This window comes from Triturus cristatus, chromosome 7, assembly GCF_964204655.1.
Source record: "Triturus cristatus chromosome 7, aTriCri1.1, whole genome shotgun sequence".
NCBI lineage: Eukaryota > Metazoa > Chordata > Amphibia > Caudata > Salamandridae > Triturus > Triturus cristatus.
The window spans coordinates 135,627,157-135,639,905 of NC_140590.1; the positions used below are offsets into that span (position 1 = coordinate 135,627,157).

A 12,749-nucleotide genomic window follows, 5' to 3' on the forward strand; every position below is an offset into this window, starting at 1 on the left:
TGGGCTGACAGTTGGTGGGGAAATGCTACGTTGTCATTGTAGGTTTAATTCATGAATCGCTCATTCTCTCTGGTGTTTGTCCTTGGGGTACTTGTTGACTGGTGCTACATATGGGATCTGGTTTGCCTTTGACAGCAGGTATGGTTTAGTGGGGTACATAGTGTAAATTAATGTTGGCGTGAGGAAACAAAAATCGGACACTTTGTACATTTGATATTATTGTGTGCATCATGCAGAGGATGAAAAGTAGCAGGAACGGCTTTGATGCCGTATAGGCTAGCAGGAAGAAATGTTTTGAGGTGGTCAGTTGCAGAGATTGTTCAACATTTTTAAAACTTCCATAGTGGCATTGGGGAGGCCAGCAGCTGAAAGGCTCTGTGTTTACTGGTAGGCAGTGGTTAGATGGTGACCGGTCATCAGTCTTTCTGTGGGTGATGGACAGGGGAGCAGTAGGCGGCGGTCACAGGTTTGCAGTGACATCCGAGGGGTGGTTTTAAAGGCGGGCAGAAAAGCATAATTGCGGGTTTCATAGGGGTGAGGGTAGAGTGTAATGGATGCGTTAGTAGCAGGCACGACGGAAGTGACCTGCGTTTGGAGGTGGTTAACTGAGCGGTCTTCACTTGAAGGTGGGTCAACAAGTTGGAGGATGTGTTTGGTGGGCCGGCTGGAGGCAGTGTTATGTAACTTTGCTGGAGGGCGCAGCAGCATTTACTGATGTATGTAAATCGCTCGATGAGAGGGCGGATGTGACCAATAGAGGAACCAGAATCCTTTTTTTATGGCTGGGGTGAGCCCCTGCAGTATGGCGGGTCGCTGGCCTGAGGGCTCTTGACTGGGGAGGAGAATGGGGGGCCCCCTCCATGTACTTTGCAGGGGGGCCCCCTCAAGTTTCGTTACGCCACTGTGTGTAGATAAATTTAGGATGTAGGCGCAGTTAAGGGTATAAAGTGGCATGGGTATTTTTATGGTTTGGGGTGAGTAGGGATATAGAGTGGTAGAAATATTTTAGGGAGTAGGGGTGGGTAGAGCTATAGGATGATAAGGGCATTTTTGGGGATTGGGGTGGAACAGGGTATAAGGTGGAAAGGGTATGTTTAGGGTAGAAGGGTGGGTAAGGGTATAGGGTTGTAAGGGTACTTTCAGGGGTTGGGTGGATTAGAATATAGGGTGGTAAGGGTGTTTTTAGGGGTTAAGGGTGGGTAATAGTATAGGTGATAAATTAATTTGTAGGGTGTACGGGTGGGTAAGGGTATAGGGTTTTAAGAATATTTTTAGGGTTTAGGTATGGGTAGTAAAGGTAATTTAGGAAAAGGGAGGTTTGGAGGGTAACTCCCTAAATAAAGAAAAAAATAATTTATAATTGATATTAAAAAGTTGCAGGATATAAAAAGGTAGAGGGTAAGCTTACCTTAACTATACTTACCTTGCATGGTAAAGGCATATGCGTGTAAAGGCATGCATGGTAAAAGTATCTGCGAGGTAAAGGCATCTGCGTAGTAAAGGATTGGAGGTAAAGGCATGCATGGTAAAGGCATGCATTGTATAGTCATTAATCCCCTCAGAAACGCATTTGTAGACTGAACAAATGCAATGATGGTAATAGGTCTGGATGCTACTGTGACAGTGAAGCACTACGCTCCACTAATGTACCCAGAATGTATCCTGGATTTTATTACATCTGGAAGAGTCATCCTCTTGTGTACAATGCACAGCCAGTGGCTTATTTGGCTTATTTGGCATCAGCAGCCTTTCGCTATTGCCTTGAAATAGTGTCTTACATCTTGAATCGGCCAAGAGCTGGTAGGTGTATTACTGCAGGATACCCTCGCGGGCGATAGCTTTACTTTTTCTTTTCTCTTCTTTTCTTTCTCCCTTTTTCGTGTTTTTTTTCTGGCTCTTTCTGTTTTTTCTTGCAGTTTGGAACTTCGGATATTCAAACACTGCAATAGCCTAAACCCACGCCCTTTGCCACATTACAGACGAAACACTTCTGCTTAGATATTGTGAAGGCAACAGAGCGCAGTAATTATGAATACTGGTGCTAGTATTATTTACCTGAATAGATAATAATATTGGATTAAGACAGGGTTGCGTGCTAGTCCCACTGCTACTTTCCATATTTGTCGTGCTTCTCCTGAAGACCCTGGTGGGGGCAAAAGATGCTAGCCCTAGAATGGATGGGAAACACATACAATGCCTTCTGTATGCAGACGAGCTTATAATTTTAGATCAGACAGAGATGGGTCTACAGAGAAAGTTGGATGCATTTAGGGATTTCTGTAGTCACAAACAGCTAACCGTATACATGGATAAAACTAAGAGGTCTACTTTGGTAAAAAAAGTTTATAAGTTTAGCTGGCATTTGGGAACCACTAAACTGGAAACAGTTAACAACTATAAATACCTAGGAATATGGTTTGAAAGACCCCTGAATTGGCATACCCACTTGGAGGCCCTAAAGGCGAGCGCCCTCGCCTTGGCGAGTAGCTTGAGAAAATTCAACCGGCACTATGGGGATATGTCACATAGACGAGTTTTGAAAGATTTTGTGGCCATGATACCAGCACAACTACAATAAGAAGCTGAGTTGATTTGCATCAGTGGTCAAAGCAGGTGGGACACCGAAGAAGGGAAATGCATCAAGACCTTAATATCCCTGCCAGGCTCCTCCATCATACAGACCATTAGACTAGAGGCGGGTCTGACCTCTTGACACATGTTGGCCCAAATGGATTCAATAAGATTCTGGAAAAGACTGGGCTAGGGAGAGGAACAGAAAGTCTCACATTGGTGCAAAAACAAGATCCAGCGCAGTGAACTAAAATGGGCAAAGGGGGTCAGAAATAATCTGAAATCTGTTTGTAGGGATATGAAGGTGAGCTTATGTCATGAAACCCTGCAAGTAGCAGTCTACAAGAGTGAGCTGAGGTCAATAGGGAGAGATTTATCCCGGGAAATAGATTGGCAGTATCTGTGTGGGAAAAAATCAGCAGAATTTATGTTAAATTCAAGGCAGAAGGTAGTCTGGTTTCCTTACCTGGATATCTTGCTAAATCGCTGGCTTAGGTGCGAATTTATTAAGAATAAGAATTGTTGTTAATCCTTATTATGTAAATGGGTAAACAAAAATGGAAATGCTCCAACCTGATGCGAACTGCATATGCGGGCTCCATACAAAATGCGGCATTTTGCACATGTTTGTGAATTGCTTAAAGGTGCTGCCCTTGCGGAAATTGATTTTGCGCCCATTGTTTTTTAAATATGGTATTACAAATCGAGCTCAGGCTGCAGAGATTCTTACTGACATGCACTACTTGGACATTGCAATTGCTAATGGAAGGTTTATGACTGCAGTTAAAAAGTCATGCTCGGAGAAATAAAATGAAATTGGTGTTTAGATAAATTATTTTAGCAGTTATAATAAGAAATGAAATGGTACAGATATAATCGGGAAGTTTAAATGTCACCATTTTTATCTTGGTTTTAAATGAGAATGTCCTACCTAATGAGTCAACACTGCATAATACATTGAAAATGCATATCTTAAAAGGTAGGTACGGCAGCTAAGAACGGACATGTTCAAGTATCCAATTTTAAAATAATGGCATTCCGACAATTTTGTTAGAACTTTTTGATTACATGAGGATTAAGTTGAATCTAAATATTATGGCTTTCTCTCTGTTTTAAATTGTATTGGTTGGAGTATGAATTTTTGTTGTTGAAATTTTAATACTGCAATATTTATTACTTAATTTGTTAAATGTTTAAGATAAGGTGAATATATGTGTAACTGTGTTGTTTAAAGACCAATGATCTAAATAAAACATTCCTTTGACTGACTGACTGATTTCTGTTTATTTAAGTTTCCCGAAAATTACAAAACATTTGTTTAGTGCAAAAGGACAGGATGAGTCTAAATGAAGCTATGACTATAATGATTTTCCCACATGACACAAATATAAGTGATCCAAGTAAACAGTCAACATTCTTTCCTGACTCTGGACTCATCTGCTTTCCCTGAGTGAAGAGAAGTCTCATGTTGTTTCTTTTGTCCCCAGCTTGCAGTGCCATCATTGCTATGAGTGTCTTTACTGGATTTGGAGGAGTCAATGCTTTATATTCTTGGTCGTATGCCCTAGGATGGGTCTCTGCAGCACTGAGTCTGTTGGCAGGTGAGGCCCGATATCTAATAGAGTTTAACATCAAGTCCCACCATGATCCTCAATGCTGATGTATGCCTCAAATAAACTTTAATGCCAAGTCCCACTATGATCCGCAACGCCAATGTCTACTTCCAATAAACTTTAATAACAAGGGCCATATTACAATGTAGATCGGAAAGTCTCTGACCATGGGTCAGAGGCTTTCTGTCTTGCATCGTTGGTTTCAAAGACGACAGCCTTATTACGATATAGGCTGTCGGATTTGAAACCGGCCGGTCAGACTGACTGGCTTCCGACGGGCTCATGGAGCCCGTCGGCCAGTCGGAAGCCACTCATAATCTCCTATGTACTGCGTTTACGCCGTGGGGATTATGATGTCACTTTCTGACATGAAAAGCCTGTTGGGAAGTGACTCTGGAAGTCCTTAGCAGGGCCCCCTTGCCACAGTGGCCTCCGGTTGCTGCCGACTGGAGGTGAGTTAGTTCCGATTCCACAATGGTGCGTCCCCCCGACATAGTGATGAGGACCCAATTCTCACCATGCTCCTCAATGCTGATGCCTACCTCCAATAAACGTTAATACCAAGTCCCACCGTGATTCCCAAAGCCAATACCTAACACTAACTAACATTATTATCAAGTCTCACCTTGATCTTCAGTGCTGATTCCTAATTCAAATAAACTTCAAGACCAGGGGCCTGATTTAAATCCTGATGGATGACACGTAGTTCCGTGGGACCACCTGCCGTATTTATAAATGACTGTCAAGCTGGTGGTCATTTATGAAGCATTGCCAGGAACTGCTGTCAATGCATTTCGCTGTTTGGTGTTTGGTGCAGAGCTCCATTAACATGACGCTGCCACCGTCGCTCTACCTGCGCTACCTACTACATCAATGACAAGGACAGTAGTCCACGGCTATTCAAATGAGAGCATGCTTGTTGCACCCCTCCAGGTTAGAGGACAGGTCCAGGACCTCACACATGTCAAAAAACAAGCCTAGGCCTTCATGCAGGCACTAGATTAGTGAGAGGCTCAAGCCAAAATGAAACAACAGGATACCTAATGCTCACAGTCAGGCCCTCGGGGCATGGGAACACAACTGTGCACCATGTACACATTCTAATTCCAACAACATCTAAGGGATGTTTATCAATGTATCTCTTGTTCTGAGGTTTATAGCCTATTGTCAACTCAGACAAAATATAGAATACAAACGCAAAATAAGTAAAACAAAAGGGACTACTTAAAATGAAGTTGCACCATCAGCACCATGCCATTCAAGCTCCTTTCTGCATATTGTATGATGCATTGTATATTGTATAGTGTGTATTGTGTTGTTATATGCAGTTCTGGGCTGTTTATAGTCATGACAGCGGCATCTTGCCAAACATCTAAAGATGTAAGTAGCCAGACTATACAAATTACGTTGTTAAGTACCTTATCTTGCCACTGCTTCATATGGACTAGCATTACATAGTCAAGAACCATATAGATGTGGCAATTACCAACATGTCATATCTCATTGCCAACAATACCACAGGAAAGGGTCCTGGCATATAATCACACACTGAATGGAAGACATTGTATCAGCCCAGAAATGTCCAGATATGAGTACAACAAAAGTTTGAAAATTCATCTTTGAAAATGATATCTTCATTATACACCAGCAAAATAGTGCACATTAAAGCTAAGTGGCAAGCGCTTACGGCCCAAAACACATGGGCGGGGGGTATGTGCATGAGTAATATGCGGGAGCATCATTAGAGTTGGGTGCCTCTTCTGAGCAGCAATATACTGAGGAAAAATCATTAAAAAGAGGCCAACTTCAATGCATAATTTGTGGCAGTGGTTGCAGTTGATGGGGACTAGAACTCACTTTTCATCTTTAGACGAGCTAGAGAGAGAAAGGCATAACATGGCGAAAAATCAGTAAGAGAAAGATGAGAAATACAGTGCAAATGTAAAGGCAAGGATGCAAAGAACCTGAAAGAGTGTGAGATAAAGATACAGAAAGAGCAGGGTGAAGGGCATAAGAAGCAAAAGGTGGAATCGAAACCAGGCAGCATTTATTTTTATGAGATAAAGAGACAAGTATCGTAGGATGCTGAACAAAAGAGGTGGGAGGTAGAGTCAAGACTTAGGGCCTGAGTATGTGTTTGGCAGAAAGAGCACAGGGCATCAGTGTGGCAAATAACATTACATCCATCAGCTGGATGGAATGGCGCCTGCTAAATTTAGAGATGACTGCCGGGCCCGGCGGTCCTTGCAAACAAAGCAGCGGTTTGATTTTTTTTGTGTTGACATTTTTTATTGAGTTTTAGAATATAATACAAGTTAAGAACAATGCAATAATACATTTGTTAGTAAATATTATAAGAATGAAAGACTTTAATGGAGGAATAACATTTTGCTGTTGGATAAAAAGAAAAAAAATATGAAATATATAAATATATGATACATAAGTAGTTACATGAGCAAATGAATAAATATTAAAAGTCAATGTAGACAATAAATATAACATCAGTTGATAAATATAAATGGATTGGATGTAAATGTGAAACAGTGATTATACATAAGAGCATCGCAGCGGTTTGCTTTTGAGAAACAATAAACAAATGGATCAGGCTCGCATGGACTGTTCCACAAGGGTGTGGATGATCTCATAGTTTGTTTCCTGCACCTCATTTCCATATTATTCCTGGCAGTGACATACAGGGAAAGGTACATTACAACATTCACTCAAAATAGGGCAGATGACGCAATGTCCTTACTCTGGCAGCCTCCACTCCATTGAGCCGCTGGAGGCTCCCTTAACAGAATTCTTTTTTGTGTTTGAACAGCTTTATTTAAGAAGAAATAAATACACAGACATCAGCTGTAATATAAGAGACAAGTAAATGGAAGTAAATGGTATTGAACCAGCTAATATCATTTAAAAAACAGACAAAAGCATTTTATACAATTTTGAGGAAAAATGGGAAGGGAGGAAGGGAAAAGGGAGAACAAAAAAAAATAAAATAAATAAAGAGTGGAAAAGGGGAAAAGACAATAACATATTATATATTAAAAGACCATAAATGTTTGCTGTAAAGAGTGGAAGCTGTAGGTAAAACAACAATCAAAATGTTACATAGCTAATCCAATAGAATCATAAACGAATCTTACATCATCAAAATAAGAGAAGAAGGAGTAATTCCCTTAAGGTGGTTGGAAGTTTTCCGAAGTGATGGCGGAAACTTTCCTCGGGACCATCCGATCTAAGTATGTGGTGAGAGGTAGCCAAAAGAGATCCCTATTATGTGTAGGGTTATAGGAGGAAGCAAAAGCAGTATCTAGCCTGTGAAAATGACACACAGAATTCCACCAGTGGCGGACGGAAAGGTTTGCAAGGGTTTTCCAGTTAGAGGAAATGTGCTGAAAGGCCAGAGCAAGCATGAGGTCAAAAAGACCTCGAGAGCATAGAGGAAGACTTAAAGAGTCAGATAAGCTGCCTAAAAAAAGGGTAGAAATTGAGTATGGAGAAGGGAGAGTGAAAATACGAGAGATATAGAGCCAAACAGAGTTCCAGAATTGAGAGACAGAAGGACATAAGAATAAGAGATGAAAAAGATTAGCATTAGGGGCAGAACAGGTCCAACAATTAGAATCAGAAGAGGAGGAAAAACGGGCTAGAGAGAGTGGAGATAGATATAGTCTATGGTATAAGTAGAATAAAGATTGAGTAAGGGAGGCCGAACGAGAAATTTTCAAAGATCTAGAACAAAGCTTATCCCACAAGGCAACAGGCCAAGCACAACCCAAGTCCTCCTCCCAAGCAAGCTCCAGTTTAGATTTAAGGCGCTCTGGATTAGGGGATGAAAAGAATTTATAAATGAGAGAGGCCTTGGGAAGGGTTGAAAGAATTTTAAGAAGAGGTGCTTGGGGGAGCGAAGAAGGGGAGGGGGGAAGAGAGTAAAAAATATCAAGGATAAGCGTCATCAAGATAACAAACTTTTGCAGAAAGGAACGAGGACAGTGAAAAGACATCTGAAACTGAGGAAAAGAACACGGCGATGTTCCATCAAAAAACTGGTTCACCCAGATGATGCCCAGTGATCTCCAAGATTTCCAGAAGATGGGACGATTCTTTATAAGAATAAGGGAATTATGCCAAACAGTGGAATTCAAGAAAGACTCCCGAGTAATAGGTATAGGATTGAAAAGAGGTTTTAGAAGAGAAGAAGTATGTTTAAATAAGGGAAGTGCTAAGTGCGGGACCCTGGCAGAGAAGCGTATGACCTCTCCGAAAGAAAAGGGTAACAACAATATATGTTCGATGCGAAGCCAAAGGGGAGCAAAAGCAGAAGGGTCAGAAGCAAGCCATCTAGATGTCTGGCGAAGGGAAAAAGATTTATGGTAAAGACGAAAGTCTGGGAAGTTGACACCACCATTGGCCTTCGATTTACGGAGCAATGCCAAAGAGATTCTAGATCTTTTCTTGTTCCAAAGAAAACTAGATAAACAAGAATCAATACGTTTAAAATAAATTGCGGGGATATGAACAGGTAGCATAGAAAGAACGTAGATTAAAATGGGGGCTATCATCATTTTGATGGAGTCTAATCTCCCCCACCAAGAGAGGAAAAGGGGATTCCAAGAGGAGACTAATCGTTCAATGCGGGACAAAACCGCTGACATATTAAGAGCAATTGAAGAAGAAATAGAGTTAGAAAACCATACTCCTAAATATTTAATTTTAGAGCCATTCCAAGCAAAGCCAGTAGGAGAAAAGGCGTGAGGAGTGCAAAATTTCGTAAGGGGAAGAATTTCAGTTTTATCCGAATTGATTTTATAACCAGATACCCGTGAGAAGGACTCGAACACAGACAGAAGAGGGGGAATGGATGTTTCTGGATTAGAAATGAAGAGAAGAATATCATCTGCGTATGCAGAGAGTTTCAATTGATTATCGCCATAGGGAAAACCAGTGATGGCATTATTGTTACGGATAGAAGACAGAAAGGGCTCAAGGGCAAGAACAAAAAGCAAGGGAGATAAAGGGCAACCTTGACGAACGCCTCGCTGAAGAGGGAAATACGAAGAGACTTGACCATTAACCAGAACCGAAGCTTTAGGGGCAGAGTATAACAAGGAAATAAGAGAGATGAAACGAGGACCGAAGCCATGCCAGCGCAGTGAAGCAAATAAGAAAGACCAGTCAACTCTATCAAAGGCTTTCTCTGCGTCAACAGAGATAGCCGCTAAAGGAATAGAAAGAGATGGGACTTTATTTAATACATTAAGGAAGAGACGAGAATTATCAGAGGTCAACCGACCCTTCACAAAGCCACACTGCTCCTTGCCGATGAGATGGGGCATTAAGGGATCTAGGCGTAGAGCCAATACTTTAGCAAACAGCTTATAATCAACATTCACTAAAGAAATCGGGCGGTAGTTCTTACAGAATTTAGGGTCGCGACCGTCTTTAGGGATAAGACAGATGGTGGCTTCTTGAAACGTACCTTGCGCTCTACCCGATAAAAGAAACGATTGAAAAAGAGACAGGAGTTTAGGGAGTAAAAGGTCAGAAAAATGTAGGTAAAATTCAACTGAAAAGCCATCAGGACCTGGAGTTTTGCCCTTGGTAAGAATAGTCAACGCCGCAGAGAGCTCATGTAAAGAAAGGTCAGCTTCCAGATCCGGGAAATTAAGATGAGACGTCAAGGGCTTAGGAAGTTTGTCTAGGTAAGCTTGGACAAGAGAGGGAGAGGACTCAGGTGTATAAAGAGTACGGTAAAATAATTGAAATTGTTCAAGAATATCCTGAGCCTTATGCAATAAAGTATTATCAGAAGAGTAAATGGAATCAATGAATGAACGTTCTTTGCGTGATTTGAGATAATTGGCTAAAAGCTTCCCTGCTTTGTTACGCCCACCATAAAACCGGGCACTACTACGAAGAAGCATTGACGAGGCATTATCGGTAGTTGATTTGTTAAAATCTAGTTTGGCACGAATAAGTTCCGGAGGAACGGAATTATTAGAGGAAGAGTAGAACTGGTGCTCCAGAGACTTAATATGGGCTAATATATCCCTCTGTTTCTGGAGAAAACGCTTCTTTTTCTTGGAAACAAAATCAATAACAAATCCGCGGGCGGTAGCCTTAAAGGAGTCCTAGAGAAGATGAGGGGAAATGTTAGAAACGTCATTTAATAGAAAGAAATCATTAGCAAAAGAACGGAAGGAAGAGGAGAAAAAGGGATCAGTAAGGAGAGAATTGTTAAAGCGCCAACGAGAGGATCTGGAAGGAGGGGAAAGAAGGTCAAGATCTGTTACAATAGGAGCATGGTCAGAGATAAGTATAGGTTCGATAGAAGACGACAGCAAGTTTTGCGACAAGGAAAGAGAAAGAAAAATATAATCAAGACGAGAGAAAGAGGAGTGAGGAGGAGAGAAAAAGGAATAGTCAAGTGCGTCAGGGTGCGAAAGCCTCCAAGAGTCAGTGAGAGATACTTGAGAAATGGTGTCGAGAAATTGTTTGTGGGGTTTGTGAGGTATGAAACGAACACTTGACTTACGATCAAGAAAGGGGTCCACAATCTGGTTACAATCGCCACCTAGAATGAAGAGGTCATCTTTATATTGAATACATTTGCTAGTAACTAAAGGCCAAAACAGTAAATCAGGTTGTGTGGGGCCATAAACATTAAACACAGTTAAAGGGATAGAATTAATTGACAATTTAGCTAGTATCCATCTACCGTCAGAATCCGACTCTTGTACTAAAACTTTACATACTAGCTTTTTATGACATAAAATAACCACACCATTCTTCTCGTTGGTAGAAGGAGAAAATAGAACCGTACCCACCCATCCACGCTTTAATTTGAGAGACTCAGCCTCCGAAAGATGCGTCTCTTGTAAGAGAACTATGTCAGGATTATAAGAAGCAAGGTGGGAAAGGATTCTCTGACGTTTGATAGGGTTAATAAAACCTTTTACATTCCAGGAAATTACTCTGAACTTAAACACTGAATAACATAATCAGGAACAATATCTACAGCAACGGGTAAAAAACAAAGTATTTGTAAAAGATAGAAGCAGAAAAGAATAGGTATAGGAAAAGAAAGCTCAAGTAAGGTAAGGAAAACGAAGAATAAAGAATATAAGAATAAAGAAAGAAAGAGAGGGGAAAGGTGAAGAGAGAAAGATACAAGAAGAGACAGTACAAATCCATAAAGGACGACTGAAAATAACATACCTGAAGGGAACATGGAGAGGATATCGGGGCAGTGGATGACGCAACAAGACAAGAATGACCTCCCAAAACCAGGAGGACAATCCGACCGCACCAGGATGGAATGAGAGACACGACTCACATGAAGGAAGAGGGGAATACTTTAGTCGATCTGGGTAAAGAAACAAACACGAGAATAAAAAACGCTGATAAGAAAAAGGGACACATAGATAAATGGATAAATAATGGAATGCAAACAGTCAAGCATTGTGAGCAATAATAACAAGCATTTGCAATGCAATAGGTCTCGCATTTATACGAGTTTGAGCTATTGGCATTGTAAATGACAATGCCTTTTATTTATGTTTTAAAAACCCACACATAAATAAAAGGCATTGCCATTTACAGTGCCAATAGCTCAAACTCTTAACAACTGCGAGACCTATTGCATTGCAAATGCTTGTAATGGTGAGTTCATGTTTACTATGCGAGCAAAATAGTGAGTAAAGCATTCTGCACTTGCATTTTTACATGTAAATGTTTGTGTAAGCAAAATGTAAAATGAAAACTAGCAAAGGCATTGAATTAACTTTAGACGTCTGGAGTGGCCTAACAGTTTAAATTTTTTAGGAATCTGCTGTGAAAGGAAACAGCAATCCTACAATAAACTGAAAGTTAGCCTCCTAATTGAGATAGTTATCAGTGTTGCCGTGGCACCCTTTCAGCTGAATGTGTTTGAAAAGCGTTCACACCTTGGTTTCGGAAGAAGACCGAATGATGCGCCAAGAAGTCTGGAGTGGTGTGAAACGTTTGAATAGTTTGTAGATGTGTTTGATGTGGAGTCTGCAGTGGTACAATACAGAGAAACGTCGCCTCTTGGTTAAGATCGTTATCACTGGTAGGAGCTGTATATGCGGCTTTCATCAATTTGCACATATTGATGGAAACAACAAGGTAGGGTAATGAAGGGGGGGGGGGGGTTAGCGTGTTCTTCCCTGCTCCAGATCCAATCTCTGTAGAGTGAAATGGAAGGGATCAGGTGGGGGAGGGACCTGGTATTTTAACAGAAATTAAAGGGGATTTTAAGCCTCCCTGTTGCCTAAAAGGAGCCCGTAACCCATTAAAGCAGATTAGGATTATTTGAGCAGCTTTTTCATTTGAGCATACAGTGTCCTCGAGAGGTGGAAATGATTGTTAAAGTGACATAAAGACACCACTCAAAGCAGCTGACTATCTGCGGACCGGGTGAGGCGTATGGTAGAGCTTGGGAGCCAAGTTTTAGGAGGGCTGCTTGGAGCATGGACAGACCCCTGAAGGAGTGTTTTTGCTGCGTTTGTGCTGGGAGGGTGGGGGAGGGTTTATAACGCG

At 41.2% G+C, this 12,749-nt stretch overlaps 1 protein-coding gene across 2 annotated transcripts in view; it reads left to right on the plus strand.

The window, feature by feature from the left end:
- The window catches only part of LOC146809032 (lens fiber membrane intrinsic protein-like), a 51,635-nt gene that overhangs the window by 25,943 nt on the left and 12,943 nt on the right, over nt 1-12,749 (plus strand). For both annotated transcript variants that reach the window (XM_085615834.1, XM_085615835.1), the window contains exon 4: nt 4,059-4,172. In XM_085615834.1, coding sequence (XP_085471960.1) covers nt 4,059-4,172 — 114 coding nt within the window. The remainder of the gene's footprint in view (nt 1-4,058; nt 4,173-12,749) is intronic.